At 33.0% G+C, this 27,583-nt stretch overlaps 1 protein-coding gene across 3 annotated transcripts; it reads right to left on the bottom strand.

The window, feature by feature from the left end:
* Nucleotides 1–295: 295 nt before the first annotated feature.
* LOC132549329 (xaa-Pro aminopeptidase 1-like) lies at nucleotides 296–27,583 on the bottom strand. 3 transcript variants are annotated; one of them, XM_060213254.1, is made up of 22 exons: nucleotides 27,526–27,583; nucleotides 18,360–18,481; nucleotides 16,330–16,440; nucleotides 15,673–15,736; nucleotides 15,226–15,330; nucleotides 14,967–15,059; nucleotides 13,983–14,129; nucleotides 13,540–13,635; nucleotides 12,852–12,939; nucleotides 11,306–11,438; nucleotides 11,057–11,179; nucleotides 10,748–10,831; nucleotides 10,604–10,654; nucleotides 10,244–10,305; nucleotides 9,825–9,974; nucleotides 9,458–9,518; nucleotides 6,654–6,723; nucleotides 5,464–5,568; nucleotides 4,956–5,033; nucleotides 4,514–4,590; nucleotides 3,183–3,281; nucleotides 296–2,856 (listed from the first exon to the last, which is right to left on the bottom strand). In XM_060213254.1, exons 1-22 carry the CDS (start codon nucleotides 27,566–27,568, stop codon nucleotides 2,659–2,661), a joined length of 2,160 nt encoding a protein of 719 aa, XP_060069237.1. In that variant the 5' UTR covers nucleotides 27,569–27,583; the 3' UTR covers nucleotides 296–2,658. The 3 variants fall into 3 exon arrangements, with proteins under 3 accessions (XP_060069237.1, XP_060069238.1, XP_060069236.1); XM_060213255.1 differs by lacking the exon at nucleotides 6,654–6,723 and adding an exon at nucleotides 6,806–6,875; XM_060213253.1 differs by lacking the exon at nucleotides 6,654–6,723 and adding an exon at nucleotides 8,420–8,489.

A 27,583-nucleotide genomic window follows, 5' to 3' on the forward strand; every position in this document is an offset into this window, starting at 1 on the left:
GTACTTTCTTACTGACAATTCGGGATATTCTTTAGTACTAGCAGCTTTTTATGCAGAGTTATGCCAAGTCTAATCACGGTGAAATAATGTGAGTTCGTAATGTTTGCTTTCAGATCAATTCTTTTGTATGTTAAAAAGTTTTGGAACGTTTGTGACAATAAATTGTTCTCGCATCATATTTCACAAATAGCAATCTCAAATTCTCAGATATTTCTCTACTTATTTAATTTCTACACTTTGAGATAGAAAAGTTGAATCCATTGTTGTTTCTTATAACACAAATACAGTGCAAGTATTTCAAAAGCAGCAATTTTTAATAATTTTGTGACTACAATTCTGTTAACAATATGCATAATACAATATTATCGTTTCTTGCTTTAACTCTCGAAAAATGCACTCACTTTCACCTAATGTATAGAATATGCAACATAATTTCTATATTTCTGTTTAAATGATCACTTCCACAACAAATCAGTAATGAACGTGTTTGACCTACCCGCGATCGTTCAGTAGCAACATCTCGGTACCATATCAACTATATCTGTAGTGCGATATCCGAATGATCATATCACCATTTTTGTTTTCTGATGTACGCTTGAGTCTTCTAGAGTACTTTTCTCTACTTGTTTATGCACATATAGTAGTTTAACTCTTAATCTATATAAATGTATAGTCATGAAAATAATTTTCGTGTAGAGTCCATCATCTTCATGTATAATATGTTGTCTGGTTCCTAGTTTGTTGAAAAACTAAATATACGTCACGAGATAATCTGTTTTTGTATGCATTCAACTGTAAAATCACTGTACATGCAATGATCTATGACATTTACATTGTTTATTTCAAATGAAATTTGTCAGCATAGTTTCTATTTCAAACAAAAATCTTTTACACAGAAACAGAAATGTAAAGCATGTTTATCTAAAATAGAACATAAATTGATGTAGGGATGTATGAAACAATTATAACACTATATCTAATCAGCATTATCATCAATCGCTAATTATCACATCATCTTTATGGAAAAGTATATTCTTTGTTACATTTTCACGATCTATATGTCATGTTTATTCTCGAGGACCGACAATCGTTAACAAAAATGACAAACAAATGTGCATTAGCACAAACACATTATCTAAAGCATGTATTTGCCATATGCAATTTCTTATGAAATAGGTAAATCTGTCATTTTAATAGCAAAACCATAGAAATATGAACATATCTGCAGAAAATATAGAAAGGATCACAATAAGATTATAAAAATCAGAGATCTATTGTTATTACACTTAGGTAAATAAGTATTTCAAAACAAACATCTTATTAGAAACAACGACCTACAACTTGTAGCAGGATATTTTAACATAGAAACATTTACGTTTTCGGATTACTTCGTCAGCTTAAAGTTGCAAATTGAAAAATTAACCATCTACATGTGTAAGAATTGAGTTGTTTTATTGTTTTGTGTTGACAGCTTTTTCCATGTTGATTATTCTGGGTCTGGTTTGCGTTAACTATATGTTAGTGACAATAACATTGACAAAGATGATAAAATTCCAATACCCATCTAGGATTGATATATCGAAAATCAAATCATTAGATAAATGCTGTTTCGCGCATTGAGGATCTTACAAGATTATGAAACAAGACTTATCACCACCTACGAATTTGAAAGTTTATCACATAACTTGAATAATTTTCTATTTGTCGAAAAAGCATTTCATTATACCGATACAAAATTTTAAAAATCTGACTGTATATCTCTTTCCATAATGGATCTACTAAGATGTTTTAGAAAATCACAACATTGCCAGGTCCTATTTCACGAACACCAGGACAAAAATGGATGTAAATAGTGTTATGACATTATAGTAGGACAATTATCTGATAAGTGGAGATACCTGGAAACTTATTATACATTTATTGATTAAACACCAATAGCGGGAAGATTATTTCGGACCCTCATTCAGTATAGTCGATAAAGTTTTAATAACAATTAGAAATACAATAACTTATGTAAAATGCATGTACATTATATAACTTTAATCACATACTTCACACTCACGTCAATTCTCGCTATGTTAATTTTGTACGGGGTCACCAGAAAGGACTTTTTACATCAGTTATATTAAATGCAAATTTCATTCCTAATAATAATATCTGAATCATGCATATCTATATTTAAACAAAACTTAAAGCAAATGTTTTCTGAATAGTAGATTTCGTATTGCTGAAAGTTATAGCTTAAACTTTTTACCCTATACTAAGTACATTTACAAGATACTACAAATTAACTCTATGATAAATAGAATACTTCTAAATCAGTACGTATTTGTTATACCGCAAATAGCTGGTTGTAAACAAGGATATATACTTAAATTGTATGTGCCATTATTAATCAGGAATATAAATTATTCACAGAATATATACTCTATTTTATCAATTGATAAAGCGTGTTCAGAACAAGCATAATATATAGTTTATATGAAATTGTATATTCTTAAAAAAGGAATAAGTGTAGCATGCTTATATGGCACCAACAATACGAAAGTGAATTGATTAAATACCTTTTTTGTGGGACTGCTACTGGTGATATTTTTCAAATAGTTCTTTTAAGTTAAAAAAGAACAAGTAAGAAAAGTAGAAATCTCAATGAATTGATCATAATATGAAATGTGTAACAAACGCGAACGCAACCAAGCTTAGGAAGGCAGTCTGCTGATTTCCACTTCCTGTTTCGTTTTCTAGAGTCATATGTTTTGTCCTTGCAGACAACCAGGAAGCGGCGAGTGCGTCATCAGCCAAGAGTGGGCCAATCGTGTCCTGAACTGTTTTATGGTAGGCGTTGATCCAGTTTACCTACAGGAAAGTCATGTCCATGAAATATCAAGTAGATTTATTCAGTATATCATATTGAATTCCTGTAACGTTTGCCTTATCATTACAATCAAACAAATAAATAGGTCAGTTACCTTGTAATTGTATCTATTGTCGATTAGAAATGATATCGGTAACAATGTTTTGTTTAGAGGCAGACAATATACTCATCAGAATAATTATAATCATAATTATGAATTTTTCGTGATGATATAAAAAACGGGATCAGAAATACACAATTTTCTCCATTTAAAAACATAAGACTAACGTTTAAATATCAAAATTTTACACATAGGTTGACAACAAACCTCTTGTTGACTCAACAGCTCTTTGACAATAAGGTGTGGCTCATAAGGTACCATTGTAACGGTTTCAAACGTTAAGAATGTAGTGCCAGGAAATTGGTACTGAAATATTGGAATAAAAATGTTATTAAACATATTTTAAACGAGAAATGATAGTTTGTTCAAGTATCTTCTCTCCAAATAGTAAAGTGAAGAGATAGAAAGTATGCTATAAGGCGTGGTAGAAGGGAAGTAACTCCTAACACTTCCATTATTATATATTGGTTGATAGGGCAAATATTACACCTAAACTCTACATCGCATATAAATTGAATGTCTTCCTGTAAAAACCTAAAAGCATAGTCATGAAGGAAAGGCAATCTATTAATGTTGATTTTCTTAATATATAGGTTTACATTTCCAAAAACCAAATAGTGAAAATGGTCATTAAAAATGTTGATATGTTCTATACCTTAACAAGAGCTCCGAAAAATATAATTAAAAACTGTAGTAAATATCATCACCAAGTCTCAAACAACAATTTAAAGATATACGAATGAAATGTACTGAGTCCAATATAAATCACTGCGGCTTTTTAGTTTTCTCACCACTGGCATTTTCGCTGATAGTTTAAATAGCATTCATTTTACAAAAGCACAATACAAAAAACATATTTTACAATCTACAGACCCACTATACAGATGTGTTTTCCAAACAGAATTGTGATCATATTTTATCACATCAAGTCTGTGTTCTCAACTTCAGACACCAAATGATAGTTACAGCTTTTGTATTACAACAGATTATACTAAACGTGGAATGAACTTATATGCTTTTGGATTGGCTGATATTGTGGCCGAAATGACGCTGCATGCACTCGAGAAAAGTAAGAAATGCATTAAGCTGTTCACAATTTAAAAAAAATTGTAATGAATTTATTAATATACGAATTTCTAAAGAAAAGTTTTAGAATAATATATTCCCTATAAATTAGCCGCATTTCGCTACAGGTCATATCATTAGGCCTTGACTAATACATGTTTAACAAGACACACCTATGCACAGAACAGGTAATTTAATTGATGAAATAACTCATTTATTGTGGTAGAAACATGACAAACAAATTTGAGGTTTTTGTATATGGAATCTCACTCTCGTTAGTTTTTTGTCATAATGTAAAAACACTCGCTAAAGTTCTTGTTTTCTGTACCTTTAACAAAAATCCAGCTGGAGTGAAATAAAAGCTATATACGACAGCTAATTGCTGCTCTCTTTCCAAGTTCAAATCTAATACACTAACTTAACAATAATAGCACGTTTATATGATATATAAATGTGCGCATCGTCAGTTGTACCTTTGTTGTGGCTTTTTTAACCATGACAATGTTTTCTAAACGGATCCCGAATTGTCCATCTTCATAATAGCCTGGCTCTGTACAAAGGTAGAAATACAATCACTAACAATGTATCACAAAAATAACACATTATATAAAACTAAATGGTAATATTTAACAAAAAAAATCGTTGGATTAAATTTTGATTTGCATGGGAATTGATCGCCTTCAACAGACAATATATTGATAAGTTATTTCTAGATCACCGTTCGCGAAATCTTGTATTTGCGAATATGTCTAAATTTAAGTGATTTTAGAAGTACATACAACTCTTTTTGCTTGGTTAACCATTTAATATCGTTTATCATTAGATCGTGTCATGCTGAATAACAGATGGCCCGTCATATAAAATATAATATTGAATTAAAAATAGACATTGCTTTTCACTTCGAAGTATATTTACCATCGGAGAAGAACTGGAATTCATTAAGCGGTTCATCACTGATAAAACTAGAGTGAGATAAAGATATCCGTCCAGGGCCTGCAATTGACAAACAAAATCCCTTTCAGTGTACTGGTATGTCATTCCGCGTATCCAGCGTATAGAAATAAAGGCAAAATATACCGACATGAATCCTGATTAAAAAATATTGAAACGATGGTAAAATATGAACAAAAAAGACAGGAAAAATAGAAAGAGGTCCTAACAAATAACAAGGGAAATATAGGAGCAGGTTTTAAATCAGCACGAACCGGATGGTTCATCGAAGACATCCACCATCTAAGTATAAACACCGTTAACAAAAACATAACAATGAAATTTTCACATTGAAACATGTCATTAGTATCTAATACATTAGAAATCTGATAACCACTTTACTTCGCGTATGTCTAACAATGCGAGGTTCTGAGACACTTACCAACACACACTACCTAAGCTAGGACAGTGACATGTTATCATTGAGACCTACCCTCATGCACACTCAGGTACATGCCGATTCCGTGTCCGGTACCATGTCGATACTGAAGGCCGACATCCCACAAAGGTCGTCTTGCTATTGAGTCAATTTCACGACCTACATAGATGAGAAATGTAATTATATAATCTAAGTATTACATTGAACACCAGTTTCTGTATTAAACTTAAATGTTCGCTGCATTTACTTACTTAATCAATTAATTAATGGTCGGCTGAAATCTTAAACGCTCATAACATACATAACATGAATTAAAAAAAAAACGGAATTCTGTCGTAAAAATTAAGTTTACTATTTCTATGGTTTAAAAAGAGAAATCCATTAAGGAGACCCCAATTGTGAGATACAATACAGTTTTGATCAGCAAACTTTTAATGAGAATGCAAATTATTCAAATTCTGTATCAATTTTTTCAAAAAAGTTAAAACCTTTTATCATGCAGGCGATAAATGTTCAATGTTATATGTTAAATGGGATTTAATATGATATGTTGACAAAAAATGCCAGTGTTAGTACTGTTGATTATAAGTGATATGAAATGATAAGTTCGAAGTGCATTTTTTGATGTTAATATAACTACCATTTGAACTTGATACATGTTATACGAAATCAAATCTTCTCAGTAATTCACATGCTTCGCATTTTTTCTTTTTTTTTTCTCTGAAAACATGTACTTTGAGCTTCCTATATCAGTAGAAGGGATATCAGGTTCAATTACTTGCAAATTGTCCTTCTACAACAAACATCTATATCTACTGCGTAGCAAGCAAATAAACAACCTATATGCAATCCAACCTTCTTAATATATGCACTGGATATAATTAAACTGACATGTAATGCAACAAAGCTTACATTGGCATGCAGTACGTACTAGAAATATACCACTACAACTTACACAAAGAGTAATGAGTATGTCTTGGCTATGATATTAGGGCACGCAATGCATACAGTACAGTTCACGTATGCGACGGTCACACACATGCAATATCCTTCACACATACACTAATCTAAATAATAAATATGCATTCATTTGTATATAATCAATCTAACAAATATACAACATGTGTATGCAAACACAGATCAATTAATGTTTGCATGCTGAGTTGATAGATATACCAGAGAAGAATTGTTAAACTATCAGTTTCATCACAATACAAATGCTAGTAATACATCAACGAACTCACCCAAGTGACCTCCAGTAAATACGAAGTCAGCTAAATCCACGTGACCCATAAGGACACGGGTGTAGCATTCCTAGAGCAAAAATATATCTCGTTATCAAAATGCCTTAAAGTGATAAGGGGATGTCAAGCCATGCGCAAATGCATGGACTCACCAAATGTTCCCCCGACGATGACGACATCAGCGAAGTCGACATGGCCCATAAGGACACGTGTGTAACACTCCTAAAAACAAGCAAACTGACATAATACCAACTTCAAATTATATCCCTGTATATCCTCTGGTTATATAGGGGGATATCTCTGGCCCATCATACCAATATGAATCCTGGTACACCTCGGTATAACGCCAATGACGACACAGTGAAGACAATAATCATCACCTTCCCTGATTTTCTCCTTTATGCTGATATTTAACAACATTATTTTTGCTTCTTCAGTTCACAAACTACCATGGTCATACATGTAATTAATCTGGTACAGGGAAAAATAGTGTACATATTATTCCTATTCTTAATGTCACCTTACTGGTTAAAGGATAGGACAACCCAAGTGAAATTGATAAAAATATAACCATTCTCCTTCCATACTTATTACTCTTTCACACATCACTTAATTGGTTTCCTGTCCTCCAAATTAAATGTTACATCGGAATCCGATGTAATCAGGTACAGGTGGAAATTACACCTGATTTCGATAAGCAATAAGCTGATATATAGTATTATTTATTTGCTATTGACCTTTTCATCACCTAATTAGCTATTGTAAATTAAATTGGTACGTTGAATCTAGACAAGCATCACTTTAAATTAGAATTGCATTTATCGTTGTAAATTCGGATCAAATTTAATCCATTGTTAGTTATTAGTGTTGGACTAAAACAATTTGTAGAAATCGATGACATATTAACATTACCGGTTGTTATTTGTCTGGTAATTACTTTAGACAGTAAGAGAGTTAAAAAAATATCATAATCTTCAAGTGCTTTATCATTTGGAAACCAAACGTTATCAGGAGATGCATGGATAAAACGGAAGAGTGTTTGGTAAGTGTATCAGGATTGGATTACAGAATTTAGTAATAAATCTAAAATTCATGCAATATTTGTTTTCTTATATTTGACTTTTTCATATGAGCAATTAAAGATCGGTGCCAAACAAAATTTCATCTAAGTTCCCATTTCCAATCTCCTTGAAAATACATGGACTATGGATAGAAATATGTTATAACCCTGGTCGCGTGTCGATTTATGGTAAGAACATTCGTACAGTTTGTAAACAGAGAAAAATAACACTTCTACCACTATACATTTTCGTTTAGTTTACTTATACAATTTATGTGGCCATTTTCATAACCCTTGATTGCACGTTCGAAATATGGTATTGTAGACACGATTTCCGAGCAGACAGAATTATTCAATGAGTCTTGCCTTACACGAATAATATCAAACAAACGCTGATACTCCCTCAGTTGATACGTCAATAAATAGAGCCAATCTTTCTCAATTTACAATCTAACCCATCAGTTATCGCACTGATGTCAACATGTTTTGGTGTGTTCTCCAACTTAAATCTAGCAAAGAAATACGATAAAAAGATGAAAAAGCTTATCTTTTGCAGAGAAAAAGTGCACCATACATCAAAAGTTGATCACAAAATATATGTAAAGTATTAACTAGCAATAATGCAGACTGGCAGATATATGAACCGTCACCAAAGAAGGTAAGAAAGGTTCAGAAAGGTTTATGGATAACTCATTTGTTCACTTACCATACAGATTATGTGGCCAAATCAATATGGCCAAGTTCACATGACCTTTTAACACTAGTGTGTAACACTCCTGTAAAATTCATCCAAAATATAAATTGTACCGGTTACATGAAGTAATTAATGACTGGCTTAGAAATGTGAACAGTAATACTCAAGACTAAAGTATAATTCTTGTCTTAATTTATACCCGAGACCAACCAACAACAGTCAAGTAAACTTCTGTGATCGTACATTAGATTACGTTTACACCTTTGTTCTTTCTCCTCTTGTGTTTTTTCTTTGGTGTAAAAGATCAAAAAGACCTTGTAACGTCGTTAAATTTCTCTTTCAGATTTTCAGATATATTGCTGAGAGAGTCATTGACCATGTCCATCGTACATACCTAACATAATTGGAAATAAAGGAAAATACAAAATCAAGATAGACAGTTTTCAAAACAAATACCTGTATGATAATTGTGTTATTTCAATTTCCCTATTGTGAATTTTCCATTCCTTGATAGCGACAGTCCTGCATTCGCAATTGATTGAACATCCAAGGGCCTGTTCACATCATCATGGCTATCGCGCAAGACGTTGTCAACTGACGGACAAACTCGTTACTCAAGATGCAGGTTAATGTAAATTATTGAGTAGTTTAACGGTCGTCATATTGTTTTCATTGATAAATATTTTATTCTTTTGTGTGATATGAATTGTTTGATTCTCGTTTGTTTGCCTATAAGTGCCATTGTTGAATGCCCTGTTCAAACCTTGACTAAGGTTTACATGACGGGTGTTGTTGGTGAAACAGAAGACGCTTACTGTTCCGGAACACCTGGGTTAATTTTCTTTGTTGGTATTTTCTTGTTTTTTTGTTTTTTTGTTTTTTGTTTTTTTGTTTTTTTGTTTTTTTGTTTTTTGTTTAATCTCTTTTTTTTAAAAAAAATTCAGAAACATTCATAGGGATTATGAAATGTATTACGTTTGTACAACCTTACATTTGAAGTGATATCAGTTGTTCAAAAGTCATGACACAATGAGCATGAATATGCTTTACCTTTTCGTAGGCTGTGGGAGTTCCAAAATGGAATGTTCTGGTAACGTCAGTGGTACCATCCCTATGTAACGAATATCGATAATATAACGTACAGATAAATATGCGATGTTCAATGCTAATATTTAAGCTATTTGAAGCTAGCAGAGTATTGATACCAAACTTGATTAGATTAACTATGCAATACTGATACATAAACGCAATTTCTTATTAACATAACCATAGTTTTACGCAAACTCTTACAAGTACATACATATTTTTCCGCAACCCTTTAGAAATATAACCAGTTTTATACAATGACTAATGAACACTATTTAGCAAGGATTTAAATGTACTAAAACTGTATTTGTTACTGTATTTCATGACTTACAGGTACTGGCCGCCTGAATCGAGGAGAAGCATGTCAGATGTTGTGATATCCTTGTCAGTGTCATTGGTGGGGAAGTAATGGATTACTGCTCCGTTAGAACCGGAACCTGCTATGGTGGAGAAGCTGAGGCCACGATTATCCTTAACCGCCCTGTTAGATAAATACCCACGTTATTAGTCCTGAACGTAATTGAAATAAAAACTGACTAGTTTAGGCCAAGAAAGCTAAAACTTTTAATCATAGATTACACTGGAAAGGACATCTTCCCTGTGGTAGTCAATTAAGGCGTTTTTCAAAGTTCAAGTAAATTTGCCTTATTAATTATACAATATGCAAGTAAATATGCATTTCGTGAAAAGTCTTATAAATAAACGTGTCATATCTGACATATCATCAAGACAAAACATAACAAAACTTACATTCTGTGTTTTTTAAGATCCGCTGCGGCTTTCACTTCTGTCCAATGCTTCCCTTCTTTAACCTTTAATAGTGTGAAAAAGAAAACATTACAATATTTTACCATGAAATCGGTCACAAATTGTTTTAAATTAAACGAATTCGTATAATGTCTAACTATTTAGACTTATTTGAAACTTTTGAATTTCCTACGAACAAGTAAACAATCAGTTATAATCATTACATGTTATATCATCAAGCTGATATATATATATATATATATCCTTAATCATTAAAGGTGTGGTACTTAGTTGAATTATAAAAATAATTCATTGATATCATCATTTGTGTATTAGGATTTATTTTAATATTGCCAAACTTACTTCTTTCTCAAGTTTTGCCATGAACTTTATCAGAGCAACCGCATCTCTGATCTGCAATTGAAAACATAGTTTTAAAAAAAGATTAAGACATGATTAACATATAAAATGAGTTTCAGGTAAAACTGAATGCAAGTGTTAACTTACGTGTGAGTTGCGCATTCCTTGTTGTTCTACCGTATTTTTCTGTGCCTTTTGCAGAGCTATTGGAGTGTTGTCTTGAATGACTCTCTGTAATTAATTACAACAAATATACAAACATTGTTTTTAGGCTCGAGACTTAGACATATGTCATATCGAAATATGCGCCAATACTATTTAAATCATAAGTCATGAAACCATGCCATTATAGACGTTGTGATATATCTTAAATAATTGCAAGACCATGTCAGGTGTGAAGATGAGTTATCCTACCTCAATTTTTTTATTTACACAGCCTCACTTGCTGTATCTTACCTCTGCAGTAATGCTGCTGTACACTGCCCGACTACAGCCGAACGACACCCACACGTACCCGGTTGTTGTTGAGACAGCTGAAGAAATATCATTCTGCAACTGCTGGTTGCTATACTCCTTAACCTAGAACAGGATTTCAGACTAGTACCAATATATGTTCTGTAGTCACTTTAAATGCATTATCATTTCAAAGCAATGGAGTAATGCCCAAGTGATGTAGGAACCTGTCAGACTCTATAGGTAACTTACGGTGACACACATGCCCGTTCGCCCGCTGCAAGACCCGCTTGCTCCTGTATTGAGATGTTGTTGCACAGTTTCAGTTGTAGCGGCATCTGTAGGTGAAGCGGTCAGCTTGCTAGTGGCACTCTTTATGTAAAGTCTAAAACATGAAACATTAAAACTTCTTTGTAGTTGTGTACTTAAATATCGATATCTGTCGACCTTAATAATGTCCTCCATTGTAATGTATTTGTCAAACAATATAAATGACGTTAAATATTTGTTAGCTATATATAAAAGATGTATTGTTTCTTTATCATTTTTAAGTATGGCATTGAGGAAAATGATTTAGTCGAGAGAATCCAGAAACTTGCTTTACCCATCAGTCTATACCATCATAGGTTTTTTTTATACTAATACAAACTGGATATATATCTCTATAATATATTGTGTATAAAACATAAACTATGTGTTGGTTATCCATATTCGGTGTGCACTCTGGTCATTGTTTGGTCTACGTCAAAGTAAAAACTCTTGTATGTTATGCGGTAATAAAAATAATTTCAGTATTTGAACCTTGATGGCGTCTGGTGTGTTGTTGTTTAAAACGGCCAGCAGTGCCCCCCACAGACATAAATAATACCATGCTTAACTACCCATATGATTGGAATGGAGGGAAATGTAAAATGTCCGCAATGTGGGCGCGTTTGATAATAAGTTCCGATTACTTCCTTTTCGAGCAGCACGGTCATTATTATCATTACAATTTTAACGTCCCATCAACACATCAAAGGTCTTTAAAAAAAAAAGAAAAAAGTAAAAAAACTAAAAGGTAAAAGACAAATGCTAAAAATCTAAATTGGTTATATTATCACAAAAGATTAAAATTGTCATAGTCGTAGTCTATAATATAGACCAACATCTTTCAGATAACAAAGAATTTTACAATCGCAGTTTCTCAAAAAGGGTCTTTAGACTTGTAGCGTGACGATAATTTTTTTCTCGGGTAGACAGAAGGTCAATGGAGTCCAATAAAAAAACTCTTTTGAAAATGTAGTTTGTATCTCAAGTTATGTTTTAGTTATTTGATTTGGTTTTAGCTGTCAATTCCATGGCTGTTTTTTTATACGGAGTTAAATAAATATAAGATTATTTACTTGTCTATCAATTAACAACAGCACAATAGTCAGAAATAAAATTATTTCGCTTTCACATCTAACAACAGTACGCTTAAAACAACTTTAAAAGTTGCGCATGTCTTTATATAGCTACAGTATGTGTTACCTAACTGTCATATAAAGTCATAATGATTCACAGTTCCTACCCATATTGCTGTCTCTTACAGATTTGTTCTTAATATGATCTGAATTAATTGATTCATTATCGACATTGTAATCAACCAAATTGAACTGCTATTTTGTCACCGAATTGTCGTGATTTCTATGCCAAAGTAAATAATTGTCACTAGATGGCAATTATCATTTAATAAGTGAAATGTCTTTCTGTTTAGTTTATACAATGGCAAATGTGTGTAAAAACTTTACAAATATGCCAATGAAATTAAGTTACTTACATCGTGGTATTGGCGGCTCTGTTCACAATGGCGTACGAGAGAAAAAATGGATTGTAGTCTATGTCAGAAGCTCGGAGGTTGAATAACCCTATAATAGAATAAACATATAGATATCTAAAAATAATATGATTAAAATTATATAACGCTCTAAACTGAGAGTAGTGTCCGTGGAGCATTGCGGTTAATTATTTCCAATAAAAGTATCAAGATATGCATTGAAAATTGATACGATAACTTAATATCAATCATTATTACATCAGGAATTGCTACAAGAGAAATGTACTTTCTTTTAGTATTAAAAGGCATTAACCGTTTTCGATAAATATTTCAATCGCCAACACAGCACATGAAACTATTCGTCAATCAAAGTAAGTAATGCCATGTTCATAGATAAGAACAGGGTTTACAACAACGAACTGTCATGCTAATGAACATCAAACACCAACCGCGGAATATGTAATTAGTTTGAATAAGGTCATCTATAAAATTATCTTCGTATGAGTACAAACGTCCACCAAAAGAGGGACAAACCCGGAAATCTTGGAGTGTATACATAGCATTCCTTGATATTATGTTTTGATTAGTCTTGTGCTGCCACCCAACGCTGAAAAACCAGCATGCGTCTCCACTGCACCTGCTGTACTTTATAATACCACATACAGAATAATTGGACCAAGTTTACACTTACATGCTGTTTCGTCCAGTCCTGTTACAATCATGATATCCGCTTCTTTCTCTGCCATCGCTACGTGCATATTGTTGATCTTATCCTGCCAGGATTTCCCTGATTGAAAACAAAAATATTTCCTCCATTGAAAGAACTTAATTAAATTTACACGTACAAATGCGAGAATTGCGATGTCAAAATCGGGTTCTTGTACATTAAGGAGACTTTTCACAACAATCCCAATTCTTTGAATTTTCCCCTTACGTAACTGGTTTTTCCTGTTCCTATTTCAGAAATTTATGTTGTGATATACAGCAGTGAAATTATATTAGTTCGTTAAAAATGGAACCAAACATGAAGTTAGAATTTTTTTTTCCAAGATCTGACTTCTGTTGCTCAAATGGTTTGTTAAATTTACCAAGTAGTTAGGGAAACCATGTATCGTGTGACGTATTTTTTCATACCTGAGTATTTGAGAGGTAAGGCGTTGATTGGTGAGTTTGGCTGGTCTGGACGGCCACTTGTCCAGATCTGGTCTATAAGATCCGGCGTAACTCCTTTCAACGTAATCCCTTTTTTGGCGAGATCTTTGGACATTTCATCCCATTCAACTGTAATTAAGAATATTTGCGTTTTGTAAGAGTTTAATTAAGAACGTTACAATATCGAAAGTAAATATCTTAAGTAAGTCAAAATGGTCTATGATTTAACATGGTTTAGTAGTCGGCCTACGCGGTAATCAATGAAATATTACTAAAACATCTTCCAGCATTTCGAAAGACGAAGTAATAGCTTATCTTGATTCAGTTTTGATTTTGAAACATATTCCGATTTGCCACGTAAATATTGCATTTCCGTACATCCTAAACATGGATACATATAAAAAATACTTTATTCCTGGTTCGTCAAACCTTGCACTGCCATATTTAAATTTATCAAATCAGGGTGAGACAAATTGTGATGTTGTATTGTCCAGAGATGAACTCATGGTCAACATAATCAGCATAAACTCAAAGAACGTTTGACCATTTATTTGAACATCCTCTTCAATAGGACACTTATTTTGCGGAGCTATAATTTATAATTCCCCGTGCTTAATTCATAATTTTTTTATTTAACTTAAATTGACTTTGTTTTGTTTTAAGACAACAAAACTCTCCGTGTAAATCCATCCTTTGTCAATATTTTCTCCGTCTTTTCTATTTTGAGTTTGATATTGTTACCATTGATGTTCGAAATATCGGTTCTGTTCTTTCGGCACCGAGATCAATGGATATTATATTGTATCTTAAACAATATACCTTCTAATGACAATAATAGAAATAATTATGTGTTCCTTTACACATCATTATTTCTCTATAACTTTACATTACATCACATAATATGAAGAAATGGATAAAGTATTCACACTTGGACATGCATTGAATGACCAATACACTGTAACTTACCGTTTTTAATGAGATATGTGTTGACTCCGAAACTCTGACCATCCATAAGATTTGCTTCTATCCATTCTGTCACGGTAGGCACACCTTCTTCTCCTAAAATTACAATGATACTATTGTATTATTGAATAATTTATCTCATAATCAAACATCTTAGATACCATTCTTAAATTGAGGATTGAAATATATATCAATCAATGGAAAAAGAAATTAATTTAAGACCAAAACAGATTATTTCAACTTAACTTAAGCATTACATTACCTAGCTTCATCAATATCCAGTGGCAATCCAGCTCGTCCTCAGCTTGCAGAAAGTACCGTCCGTCCGCCCATAAAGCAGCCTTGTTCTGCAAAACTACAGCACGACCTGTCCGGGCCGACAAATAAATATCATAACTAGTGTGAGAGCATACCACAAAAACTATAAAAGGTATCAATATGAAACTTTATAGGGAGATAGATCTCTATAGGGAGAAGTGCAGCATATAAGAACTGTAACTCTTTTTGGCATAATCTAGAAGTTATTGATACTTGATATATACGTTTGTCATATTAACAGAACATGCAGTATATCAAATTACGGGCCGGCAACACTTTAGTACACCATTGTTGGCATTGGATTAAATTTTGTGTTCAATAAAGTCGTTAGTTATTGCTTTATGACGGTCCCAGTTGAATTTCTCAATGAATGAGTAAATTTACAAATTACCAGCTGATCCAGACATGCCAGAAATGAACTCTCGTCGAAGGTCATAGTTCGAAGGGTACTCGCTCTAAAATTAGAAATGAAACAGGCAACAACTTTATTATATACTGTAGTTGAAGTTGATTACCCTTGTCAATCTACCTACTGAAACACGTGTTACTCGTTATTCTGTAACATTCCTGTTATCTCAGTACAAAGCTATCTGTTGGCTATCACAAACGTGAGCCCTGTCAGAAATCATAGGAAGCTATGTAAAATGTTCAGTTGAAAGCGGAAAGTGTAATGATGCGGGCTATATGGCATAGTGTAGGAATTCTTAATCTAACGTATTTGATTGACAGCCCCAGATTTGCATAATATGAACAAAAAATATAATTGTCTGTGTCTCTAATGAACATTCTTTGTACTTTCAGTAACTAAACAAAATCCTTTTTGTTCTCTTGGCTGACGGAAAACTAAGTTGATGAAGGCACACCTAATGACTGGAAGCATTGCTGGTTAGTCTTAACAACGAAATTGACCCTATGTCCACTAATATCTGTTAAACATATTCTGCGAAGCAAAAATGGTATTACAACCGTTTTTGATAAAGTTACCACAGAATGACATTTTTTCATAAATGCTTTCTTCATCAAACAAATTCTAAATACGCTTTCTCACCTGATGAGCGTCCTCGGAAGGCACCAGGTAACCATGAATGCCAGCGGCAGTAAAACGGTTGCGAAGATCAGATAGCCGTTCTGTAGTGTCTACCTGGATTTTGGGAGGCGTCTGCAAAATTTAGTGCAAGTACATAGAAAGACATGGAAAGCAAGTGTAGTTCGGTCTTTATCAAGAAGAGACCTTCAACTGTTACGCCTTTAATATCATGTTACATAATTATGATATTAAAGATAAAGCGGTAAAAATATAGTAAATGTACACTTGTTAAGATATACCGGTCAAGTTATGATAAAAAGCCTTAAAGTGTTTCGTCTTACATTTTTCGAAACGTTTTGTATTTTTTTTTTTTTTTTTTTATTTTGTGTGTATGTGTTATCTTTTTTATCTGTTCTCGGAAAAATGTTGGACATTATGAGCGCGAAGGAAATTTAATGCATTTGTTTGAATATGAAATCAACTGAAGTTAGATTTAACTCATTTTTTTCATTTGGAAATTCAATAGACTTTTAATTTAACCCTTTTGCACCTAAATGATTTCAGTATTTCTCGAGTAAGAATATACAGAGATTATACATCACTACGTGACATGTCTGTATGACGAATGCATTATGTTTTTTTTTTTTTTTTTTAATTCAAAGTTTATTGATTTTCAACACATTTATATGACATCACAAAACATGAAATACATATATGAGATATGGATATACAAGAAATGGTAGGAACACAATATCAATGTTGAGTGCCACCAAATATGATTAGTTACAAAAAATTGCTTTCAAAAACAAAATTACGGACTGTCACGAACTATGTATATGTATCAGTCAACATAACACAATCACGAATGCATTATGTTTCTAATTCATCTTTTCTTATTGCAAAACGTTTTGATATTCTGTTTCCATATGTGGGAGGCACGTATTAGACTTAATATTAGAGGTGAATGAATAAAAATATGATACAGATAGGTTAACACAAAATTCATATGAAGTATTTCTAGCTATTGTTTCACAGGCTTGTAAGAACAATAATTACCACGATGAAGTATGCGGCAGAATACATGCCGCGAAACATAGCTTGTGGATGCATGAAGAATACATGACACGTGTGTGTTGATCACAGTCAGGTCCCGTGTATCAATGTTCCGGTCTGATTTTTTTAATATTGTTAATAACATTTAGTTTGTGTACATCAATTGCTTCTAAATACGAAACAAGTAAATTGAACCATGTATTCTAACTGTGTTCCATATATAGATTAGGAGCAAAGCTTCTATTTTGCGGAGTGCTGTAATTTGGAAAACTCCAAGGAAGGTGAAATAAAATCTGTCTTGTCAGTTTGCTTGACAGAAAATGTTTATTCTTTGGGAGTTTTCCAATTTCCGAAATACATAATGTTAATCCCTGCCATTTGATTGTTTTACTTTCTACTTTGCATGTTTACCTAGACCAATAATAACTGTGCTATAGAACGTTGGGTTACGTAAACAACTGTCAAGGAGATGTAATGAATAAACATGACCGGAAGAATATCAAAGACTTTCTTGATGAATGACGTAGTGACCGTCCTTTTGTACTCAAGACTGTCACAGTAATCTTCCTATTAAGGACTTTCAAGTAGACTTATCAGAAATTTGAGTGTATGTCTGACCCTAACATAGAACGTTTATTGTTTTCGCGATACTGAGAGTGTCAGAAGGCATAGATAATCGTACGGATATCACCTCTACTGTCAAACATCAAAGATCACATGGATTGTGACGACTGGAAATGCTTCTAAATGTCTCGATCTATCTTTAATTCAAATACATAGAGGGGAACATAACGTCAGGGTGTCTGCTGTTTCAAATTAAAGATATAAGGTATTTCAGATAAACCATGGCAATGGCGGTCATAAGCTTGAAAGTAGATCATTTATCACGTCAGAACAAAATTAAAACTTCCGGTGGCAAACACCTCAAAACACAATATAGTTGTATTACTTATCTATGGGCAGTGGTAGTCTCCAGCTATTTTAACGTGTATACGTACCACTCCTGGTTGACAGTTTGGTCTGTCTGAGGGGGACATGTTTCTGATCCTTGTCATTTCAGACTCTGAACTCCTTTTAGATCGCATGTGAATTTCATCGTTAACCGTTAAAACTGATGCATCTGAAATGAGAAAGGGAATACTGAAGCTTAATCTTGAAGAATATTCATAAATATTGATAATAAGGCGGTGTGATACTTATATCTTCAAAAGGCTATAGGACAATATAGTAATTTGTGAGCACATTTTACTACTGAACAATTTTTTCAACAATAAGGACCATCGTGAAAATAACGAGTTACAGATTTAGATAATGTCAGGAATGCAGTAACAAAAATATAACGGTGAAATTTCCTGTAAAGGTACATTGTGGTAACATGATTTAGAGACAATTAAATTGCTTCATGCACAAACATGTTTCTTATCGTTGAAATTTCACACTGTTCTTGTTTTATTGATAAAAGATCTTCAGGTAAGTGATAAGGCACTCTCAATGAGTGAAGACCATCCATTCCTGTTTACAGTCTAAAATTTCTTTGACAATAGATTTCAAGAAAAACAATTAAATCGAAATATAATTATTTTTTAACAATTGCGTATTTTCCTTGTCGGTGTTGGAACGCATGGCAGTCTCATTTTTTTAATATTACAGATTTAGGAATTCTCCCATATTCAAAGGTGCAGTCAGGTTTTTGGTATCGAAATGGTAATCTGGTAGGTAGGAAAACTGTAACTTTCAATTTGCACGCGCACATGGAATTTTCAACAAGAAAACATATCAAACCAACAAAGTTTTTGTGTATTTTACATAGCTTCGGAGTTCTTTCACCATATAATGCTAATGCAAAACGTAGACACATCGAGCTTTGGAAGTAAAATCATCACTGACTCCCTTTCAGGTCACCCATACATGATCATTATTTTATCTATTTATTGATTTACTTATCTTTTATATATAAAGAATACATATTGCGCAATGATAGTAATTTTATGACTATTGATATAACTGAAGAAGACAACTGAGCATAAAGTCGGTCTTGTTACGACTGCCAAGTCTTTTCTCCACGCCTAATTTCTTACCCTTCTCAACTCAAAACCAATAAGGGGTGGTGTTAACTTGTAAACAAATAAACAATTACAAGAAGATATAAAATAAAGATAAGTTCTGATGCAGCTGATTACCAGAGTTTGTCAGAGAGTTTGCGAAACCTTATCTTTTGCCAATTTCCCGCAGGCATTTAGCTGTAAGACATAACACATCACTTCAAAGTTGTATTGATGTTCACGGTTTTCAGTTTATCTGTGTGACGATATCTAATACATGACGTTAATGTAATTGATAAGAGACTGCATGCGCTAGTATATTATCTGGTGTAGCTTACTTAACACTATGTTAAGAATTTAGATAATTATGCCAAATAGGAAAATTATCACAATTACAATTGATAACTGTAAATATTTGTTATGTGAAATGACACTCTATTTTTATTACCTTATTTATGACCTTATTCACAAATACCCGGTGATTCGAGTGACGATAAACATATAACATGTTTATAACCATCATGGCGCCTGCTTGTGTCTGTCGGTTAAATATATACCTACTCAAACAGTTTATGATACCAGCTCATTTTCACGGCACCTTGTTTCTCCACATACACTATTTTCGTTATGTTTACATAGACGAATCCTTACGGCATTTTTATACATTTCAGTATTGGTGCAGATACTGCCAGACCTTTGGACAATGTCTAAAATAAGTATGTTTAGGTTACACGAACTTTTATTAAAAAAAAAAGTAAATATATCTATTGCATTAGTATTGTGATCAATGAACTAATAACGACAGTACAGGCAGGTAAATTGTTAAATTTTGGAGGCAATCTTTCTCTTCATCAAGACCCAAAATCTACATCACATACATAGAACATGAAACAAAGCAAAAGTTACAAACTATATATTATCGAGAACGATAGCACGATAATCCCTTCAGCCAATGGACGCCGAATTCGTGCACTCTTTATAAGGATTAAAAAAAAACAATAAAGTAATGTTTGAAAGATTGTGAATTCTTATCATTAGCACTGATAGAGTCAATATAGATACCACTGAAGTATCCGCGGTAAAAGTATAATAGCTGTTTTCAATGTCTTCCAAATTGTTTTAAGTATTTCGGAGCATCAAATTCTTCGGGTTGAAAGAGTTAATAGAATAGCAGTTCACGACCAGTAGAAGTGTAATGTTTCGAACACAACAATGTCACCTTCATGAGACAAATGATCAGCACGAATGCACTAGCCTATGGAATGTACGAGATGCTACCTCAAAATCATATCATTGACTTGGAAAATTTCAAAATAGTCGATAAGTAAAACAATCTGTTCATATGATTAGTGAAAGGAAGCCATCTGGATACGCCAAACTGGGCTAGTAGTAAAAACAGCTGACGAGGAGGGGGATAGGCTCCCGCATATCTATGACCAAGCGTTTAATGTTAAACAAATGTAGTCGCTAATATATTTTACAATGGCCATATATCTTATAAGGTGGTAGTATTGTCATCGAAACGTCACACTTCAATCTTCTATTGGTTGTGTTTAAATAACTTCATTTTATCGTTATACGGTACTTAAGGCATATAAATTTTTATTATTATTGCCAGTGATAGGAATTTGTCAATTTGATAAACACTGTAGTGACGATACCATTTTCCCAGTGTTGTTTTGAGCATTAAAAGCGATGTTGTCGAGTTACTGGATTGGAAGTAGACGATTGTTGTCTTCGGACGCAGAAGACGCGAAGAGGAGGGGGATAAGCTGATTTTCCATCAAATCTTTCATGTACATTTTAAGTTTTAGTTTGTAAGCGGTTGTATGCTAATATTTCTCAAACTACTTTGAACGTCATTTTTTTATTTATTTATTTTTTTTATTTTTTTTTTTTTTTTTTTTTTTGTCTTGTCCACTTCCTGTATCAGTCAATATATTTAAGATATCCAAAAGTTTTAGTTGTTTCACTGGCTGTCAACCATAACACAAGGCATTTTCTTTCCATTTTCATTCATATTTTTACTGTACATTAGAAATGAGTTAATTCTTTAATCAAGAAATCGTCATTAATGTTAATTTCATAAAGTTATTTTATTTCTACAGAAGCATTACTTAACATATCTTATCCACTTTGAACAGAAAACTGCAGATGGCTCATTCATAATGGACAAAACCCTTTAACATATACAATATGTGTTCCGTTTACATTTGGTGCTCTCGGTACCTTGACCTCGATGATCGCCTCTTTACAAAATGAATGAAAGTTGTGCCAGTTTTACGATATACAGAGAGCGGTCAAACGGTCAATGACACTGTTAACCACTTGAGAACCTGGTGCACTCTTCAGACAAAGCTTAAACAATATAATTAAAATAGAACCTACCACTGGAGAACCCGTAACTTCACACGGTATTAGGCTTGTGTGTTTATGCATATAAGTCCCACAAACAAAAGTGATAAAGAAAGGAAAAAGAATAGTATACAATCAACATTAAATCATGATTAGAGAGTTGATCTTTCGGGCATTCTCAGCATTGAAAGGTCACAAGCATTCAATATGGCGATGAAAGAAACCAGAAGACCCTTTAAATTCGCCATTGATAACGTAGATTTTGGCAAGTAATCTTTGTACAATATCCCGGCCGTTTAGTGAGATTTTATAATTTAATCAAGAAATACATACATCGGTTGTTGATAAATCATTACGGTGATCAACATAACTATTTTTATCATAATACCAATTCATATTTAATCACTGCCATTCATCCTTGCCTTGTCGACACGTTTCATGAAAACCGAGGGTCGAATTCAAATGTAACTTGAAAGATATGCGGAGTACTTTCGACTATTCTTTTTTCGATCGGACATCAAATATGGCCGACAGAGGCTCTGATTGGCTCAAAGTTAACAAGCTATGACCCAAAGTTAACAAGGTCAGTGTCCGTCTCTCCAATGTCATAGGTCGTATGAGTCGCTATGCCAATCAATACATTTACAAACATGCAAATAATTCTATTAATACGTTAATCGTAATTCAAACATTTCTTTCCAATTTTTTATTTTAAAATTCAATTTACAAAACTCATGATCACCAGCGGATGTTTGTTAGTAAAGTGTTAAGCCCAGAATCAGAAAGCTGGTACCGAGTGGCTGGTCAACAAATGCTTGACTACTTCCTGTCCATTTAAAATGCAAATTAAATATGAAGGGGATTTAACGGCAATTTATATTCCAGGCACAGCTCCTTTTGCCTCGTTTTATCACTTTAAAGAAAGGTCAGCACTCCGGTATATCACTTAAAATCTTGAAAGTAAACAGAATCATCGTCATAATTGTGTGCCTGGTATTGCTGTTCTTGTAATCATGCACATCTCACGAGGCTAGGTTTTAAAACGTTTTCGATCATTGGTATGAAATTTTAAAAAAATTAAAATATGTATCTAAACATGTATCAATGTTTTAAAATAACTTCATGTCATAATACTATGATGATGCTATGTGTGTTGTAGAACAGTGATATATATGAATGCTGTAATGTCTCTATATACATGTGTTTTGTAACACATTTGAATATCCGTTTACCTCAAAACATTCAGATATGCGTATGTTGTAATACCTCAAGGGGTTTCTGCGTATGGAAGAACATTCAAATACCTGTGTTATGTAGTATATTCAGATACCTGTGTATTGTAGTATATTCAGACACCTGTGTATTGTAGTATATTCAGACACCTGTGTATTGTATTATATTCAGACACCTGTGCATTGTATTACATTAAGATACCTGTGTATTGTAGTATATTCAGATACCTGTGTATTGTAGTATATTCAGATACCTGTGTATCGTAGTATATTCATATACCTGTGTATTGTATTATATTCAGATACCTGTGTATTGTAGTATATTCAGATACCTGTGTTATGTAGTATATTCAGATACCTGTGTATTGTAGTATATTCAGATACCTGTGTATTGTAGTATATTCAGATACCTGTGTATTGTAGTATATTCAGATACCTGTGTATCGTAGTATATTCATATACCTGTGTATTGTATTATATTCAGATACCTGTGTATTGTAGTATATTCAGATACCTGTGTATTGTAGTACATTCAGGTACCTGTGTATCGTAGTATATTCAGATACCTGTGTATTGTATTATATTCAGATACCTGTGTATTGTAGTATATTCAGATACCTGTGTATCGTAGTATATTCAGATACCTGTGTATTGTATTATATTCAGATACCTGTGTATTGTAGTATATTCAGATACCTGTGTATTGTAGTACATTCAGATACCTGTGTATTGTAGTACATTCAGATACCTGTGTATTATAGTATATTTCAATACATCAATAAATCTGTTTAATACCTTGATATATATATGTGTGTGTGTATTGTAGCACTTTATGATATATATGTGTATTTCAGTACATCGATAAGTACACTTGTATGTATACTGTTATACCTCAAAACATATATGTATTGAAGTACCGTAAACTATCGTTGTGAAACATTACCATGATTTATGTTCCATAGTACATGTGTACTCTCTAAGTACCTTAATATATCTGTGTGTAACATTACCATGATGTCTATATTCCATGTTACATGTGTACTCAAACTTAATTTATCTGTGTGTAACATTACGATGATGTCTATGTTCCATGGTACATGTGTACTCTCTAAGTACCTTAATATATTTGTGTGTAACATTACCATGATGTCTATGTTCCATGGCATATGTGTACTCTCTAAGTACCTTAATATATTTGTGTGTAACATTACCATGATGTCTATGTTCCATGGCATATGTGTACTCTCTAAGTACCTTAATATATCTGTGTGTAACATTACCATGATGTCTATGTTCCATGGTACATGTGTACTCTCTAAGTACCTTAATATATCTGTGTGTAACATTACCATGATGTCTATGTTCCATGTTACATGTGTACTCTCTAAGTACCTTAATATATCTGTGTGTAACATTACCATGATGTCCATGTTCCATGGCACATGTGTACTGTCAGTACCTTAATATATCTGTGTGTAACATTACGATGATGTCTATGTTCCATGTTCGATGTTCCATGTGTACTCTCTGTGTACCTTAATATATCTGTGTGAAACATTACCATGATGTCTATGTTCCATGTTCCATGTGTACTCTTTAAGTACCTTAATATATTTGTGTGTAACATTACCATGATGTCCATGTTCCATGGTACATGTGTACTCTCTAAGTACCTTAATATATCTGTGTGTAACATTACCATGATGTCTATGTTCCATGGTACATGTGTACTCTCTGTGTACCTTAATATATCTGTGTGTAACATTACCATGATGTCTATGTTCTATGGTACATGTGTACTGTCAGTACCTTAATCTATCTGTGTGTAACATTACCATGATGTCTATATTCCATGTTACATGTGTACTCTCCAAGTACCTTGATACCTTTCAGGTTCCATATTATCCATATGATATGTGTGTTGTTGAAGGATAGCCGTACAATTAAGATAACTTTCAATCCAGTACCGATATCATCACGACTCCTACGATTTGTTGTTCTTTCATCTACATAACAGAATTTTTAAAACTAAAAAAGCGAACCCCTTTACCTCAACTGTTACACACAGACTGATGTTCAGAGTCTAATGGAGGTTCACAGAATACACTCTAAGTAATCAAGTGAAATGAACTTTAATGGCATGCTAGTAATTAGTTAAAAAGAAACGCTTCAACAAACCTGTGTTACAGCATCTGTTGAGTTGTTAGTGTATCAGAGTATAAAGATACAGACCCACATGATATTAGGACAGTCTTGTATACAAGTATCATCAGGTTTGAAATCCGTACCTTTTTATCATGACCTCGTTACTTTCTATTGCTTTTTGAAAGATGTTAGTTTGTACTAAATAGCTTGGGATCGTGTTTGTCAAGGCTGACAAGTTATCAAAGTACAAACAAAAAAACTTCATTTCTACAAAATGATGGATATATCATGTAACACGTCAACTATATGTTGTTTGATCAGGGTGATGAATGTATATGATGTATTCCATTCCGTCGTTTTCGTCTTTGTCTCCAGATGTTTAGTGCTGATATTAATACAACGGTTTATTGTCAATTTATGACCGATCCCTCCTGGCCTAAACACTCAATTACGCGAATAAAAAATAAACAGTACCATTCGGTAAGACACTACATTTAAAAAAACGAATTTGTACAAATATGTAATAAAATACAGCGGTGGTAAATAGAATGTATTTGAAATCTTATTATATGTACGATTGAGCTCACATTCCTCAAGGTCATACCCGTCCTAGTACGACTATGTACGTAATTTCATGGCCAGCTATCCTGGCATAGACAAGACATCACGAGACACATTGACATGATAAGATACAGTTTATTTCATATCAAACACTTTTAAAATGTAAAACACGTGCCAAAGAATATATCAACGCTACGAAACGTTACCACACGATGTAACACAGATTTCCGCGAGATATACCTTTAAGAGTATTGTCAACTTGACGTATAGCTTACAATATCAGTTATTAGAAGCATTCATTAGAAATTTGACACTATTTTTACTCGCTGGCATTATGGTTTTGCCTTGCAGTCACCCTTTAGACATCACCATCAGGTTTTGAAATGTCATGGTATGAAAAAAAATCATAGCTAAACGCGCAGTGCCCAGTGCCAGTGAATCAAAGTATAGTCAGCTTAATATAATGCAAGGGAATGATTCGTCAACAACATGATTACATCAAGAGGTACAGAAATGTTGTAATTCAACCTCAATAAGCCGAGAGCAAACCATGTACAAAGATATAAGGAGAAGATGACTAGACTGAATAAATTCATCAAAACCGCATTGGTAGATTTAAATGTCACATATGGAATATTTTTTTCATTATTTTTTCTTAATTTCCATAACAGACATTGATTATCCATTTCTCTGAAATTTTTTTGAATATGCTAACTTTGGTGATGGACATTTTTCTATACAATCCCATTTACAAAGACGTAAATAAAATATTGGATTTTTTTTTTTTTTTTTTACGTCACTACTGAACAGGAGATAGGATGGTCTCGATTCATTTAATTTAATGTTCTTATTAGCTCTCTAAAGCATCGGAAAAACCTATTTATGATTTCGTAATCAAGCGTAATTGCAATGAAAGAATGTCAAATTATAAAAATTTTGCACATTAATTGAATAGCACTATGGTAAAAAAAGACTTACTACAATCAGTTGTATTTTTCAACTATAGGAATGTTCAGATGTAATTTTCAAATATAGTATATACTATTGATTCCGTTGTAATGACACAGCATTTGTTTTGTCCCTTTGGATGGACCTATTTCGGATTTTAATATCCTCGCTATGTGAATATAAATATAGCAATGAAATAACAAAGTAAACAAACAACACCAACAATCTTCCAAAGGAAAGATATCAAGGCAAAATGATATTATCGTTTAACTTCGGAATTAGAGAATTTACGTTTGAATTCCAGGTTCTCTAGAGCCCTACTGTTTTATGGACTGTGTTACGATATCGGAATGCTGAACATTTAGTATGTTTACTACTTCATGGAATGCATTAATGAAATAAAAAAAAAATATCATCCTGTCAATCAAAGCCTCGAAGAGACTTTATTTCAATCAAAGTAGATCATAAGAAAAAAGTTAACAAAAGGCAATTACTATATGATATTTCTAATGCTTTCAAATATCTCTCTACACAAACTGTTTACGTAAACAGTACAACAAATTAACCTTGTTTACCTCTAACTTGTTTACTGTCTCAAACCTGACAAGCAGGCATCTCCAATTAAGATTAACGATGGCGTGTGTATTGTATTTCGTTTAAGGGATGCGTATATCATACTTCCGTGAATTATGTGTTTATTTCACATTATAAAATGCTAATAAGACATAATGAATCATTTTTGTCAGAAGGTCGACAGAGATCGTAGTGCAGAAAGGACCATTTGGGATTGTTGTCTGAAGAATTCCTGAAAAGTTTGCACAATTATATTAAATCTATAGTACAATAAAATATTCAAGAAAGAGAAACAAGAGATTACTTACTGCATAATCCAACAAGCCCAAGCAACAGGAACACACCCCTCATGATTGCTTGGAGCGA

Source organism: Ylistrum balloti, unplaced genomic scaffold (genome assembly GCF_031769215.1).
Source record: "Ylistrum balloti isolate Yb309-2 unplaced genomic scaffold, AGI_CSIRO_Ybal_v1 Utg370054, whole genome shotgun sequence".
Lineage (NCBI taxonomy): Eukaryota > Metazoa > Mollusca > Bivalvia > Pectinida > Pectinidae > Ylistrum > Ylistrum balloti.

Bases quoted from the DNA above. Each gene is read 5' to 3' on its own strand.
- LOC132549329 (XM_060213254.1), bottom strand. From the start codon at position 27,568: ATGAGGGGTGTGTTCCTGTTGCTTGGGCTTGTTGGATTATGCA. The intron at 15,331-15,672 runs GTAATTTGTAAA...CGGCCCGGACAG, and splicing joins TGGCATGTCTGGATCAGCTG to GTCGTGCTGTAGTTTTGCAG. The intron at 4,591-4,955 runs GTAAATATACTT...ACCTTTGTACAG, and splicing joins ATTCCAGTTCTTCTCCGATG to AGCCAGGCTATTATGAAGAT.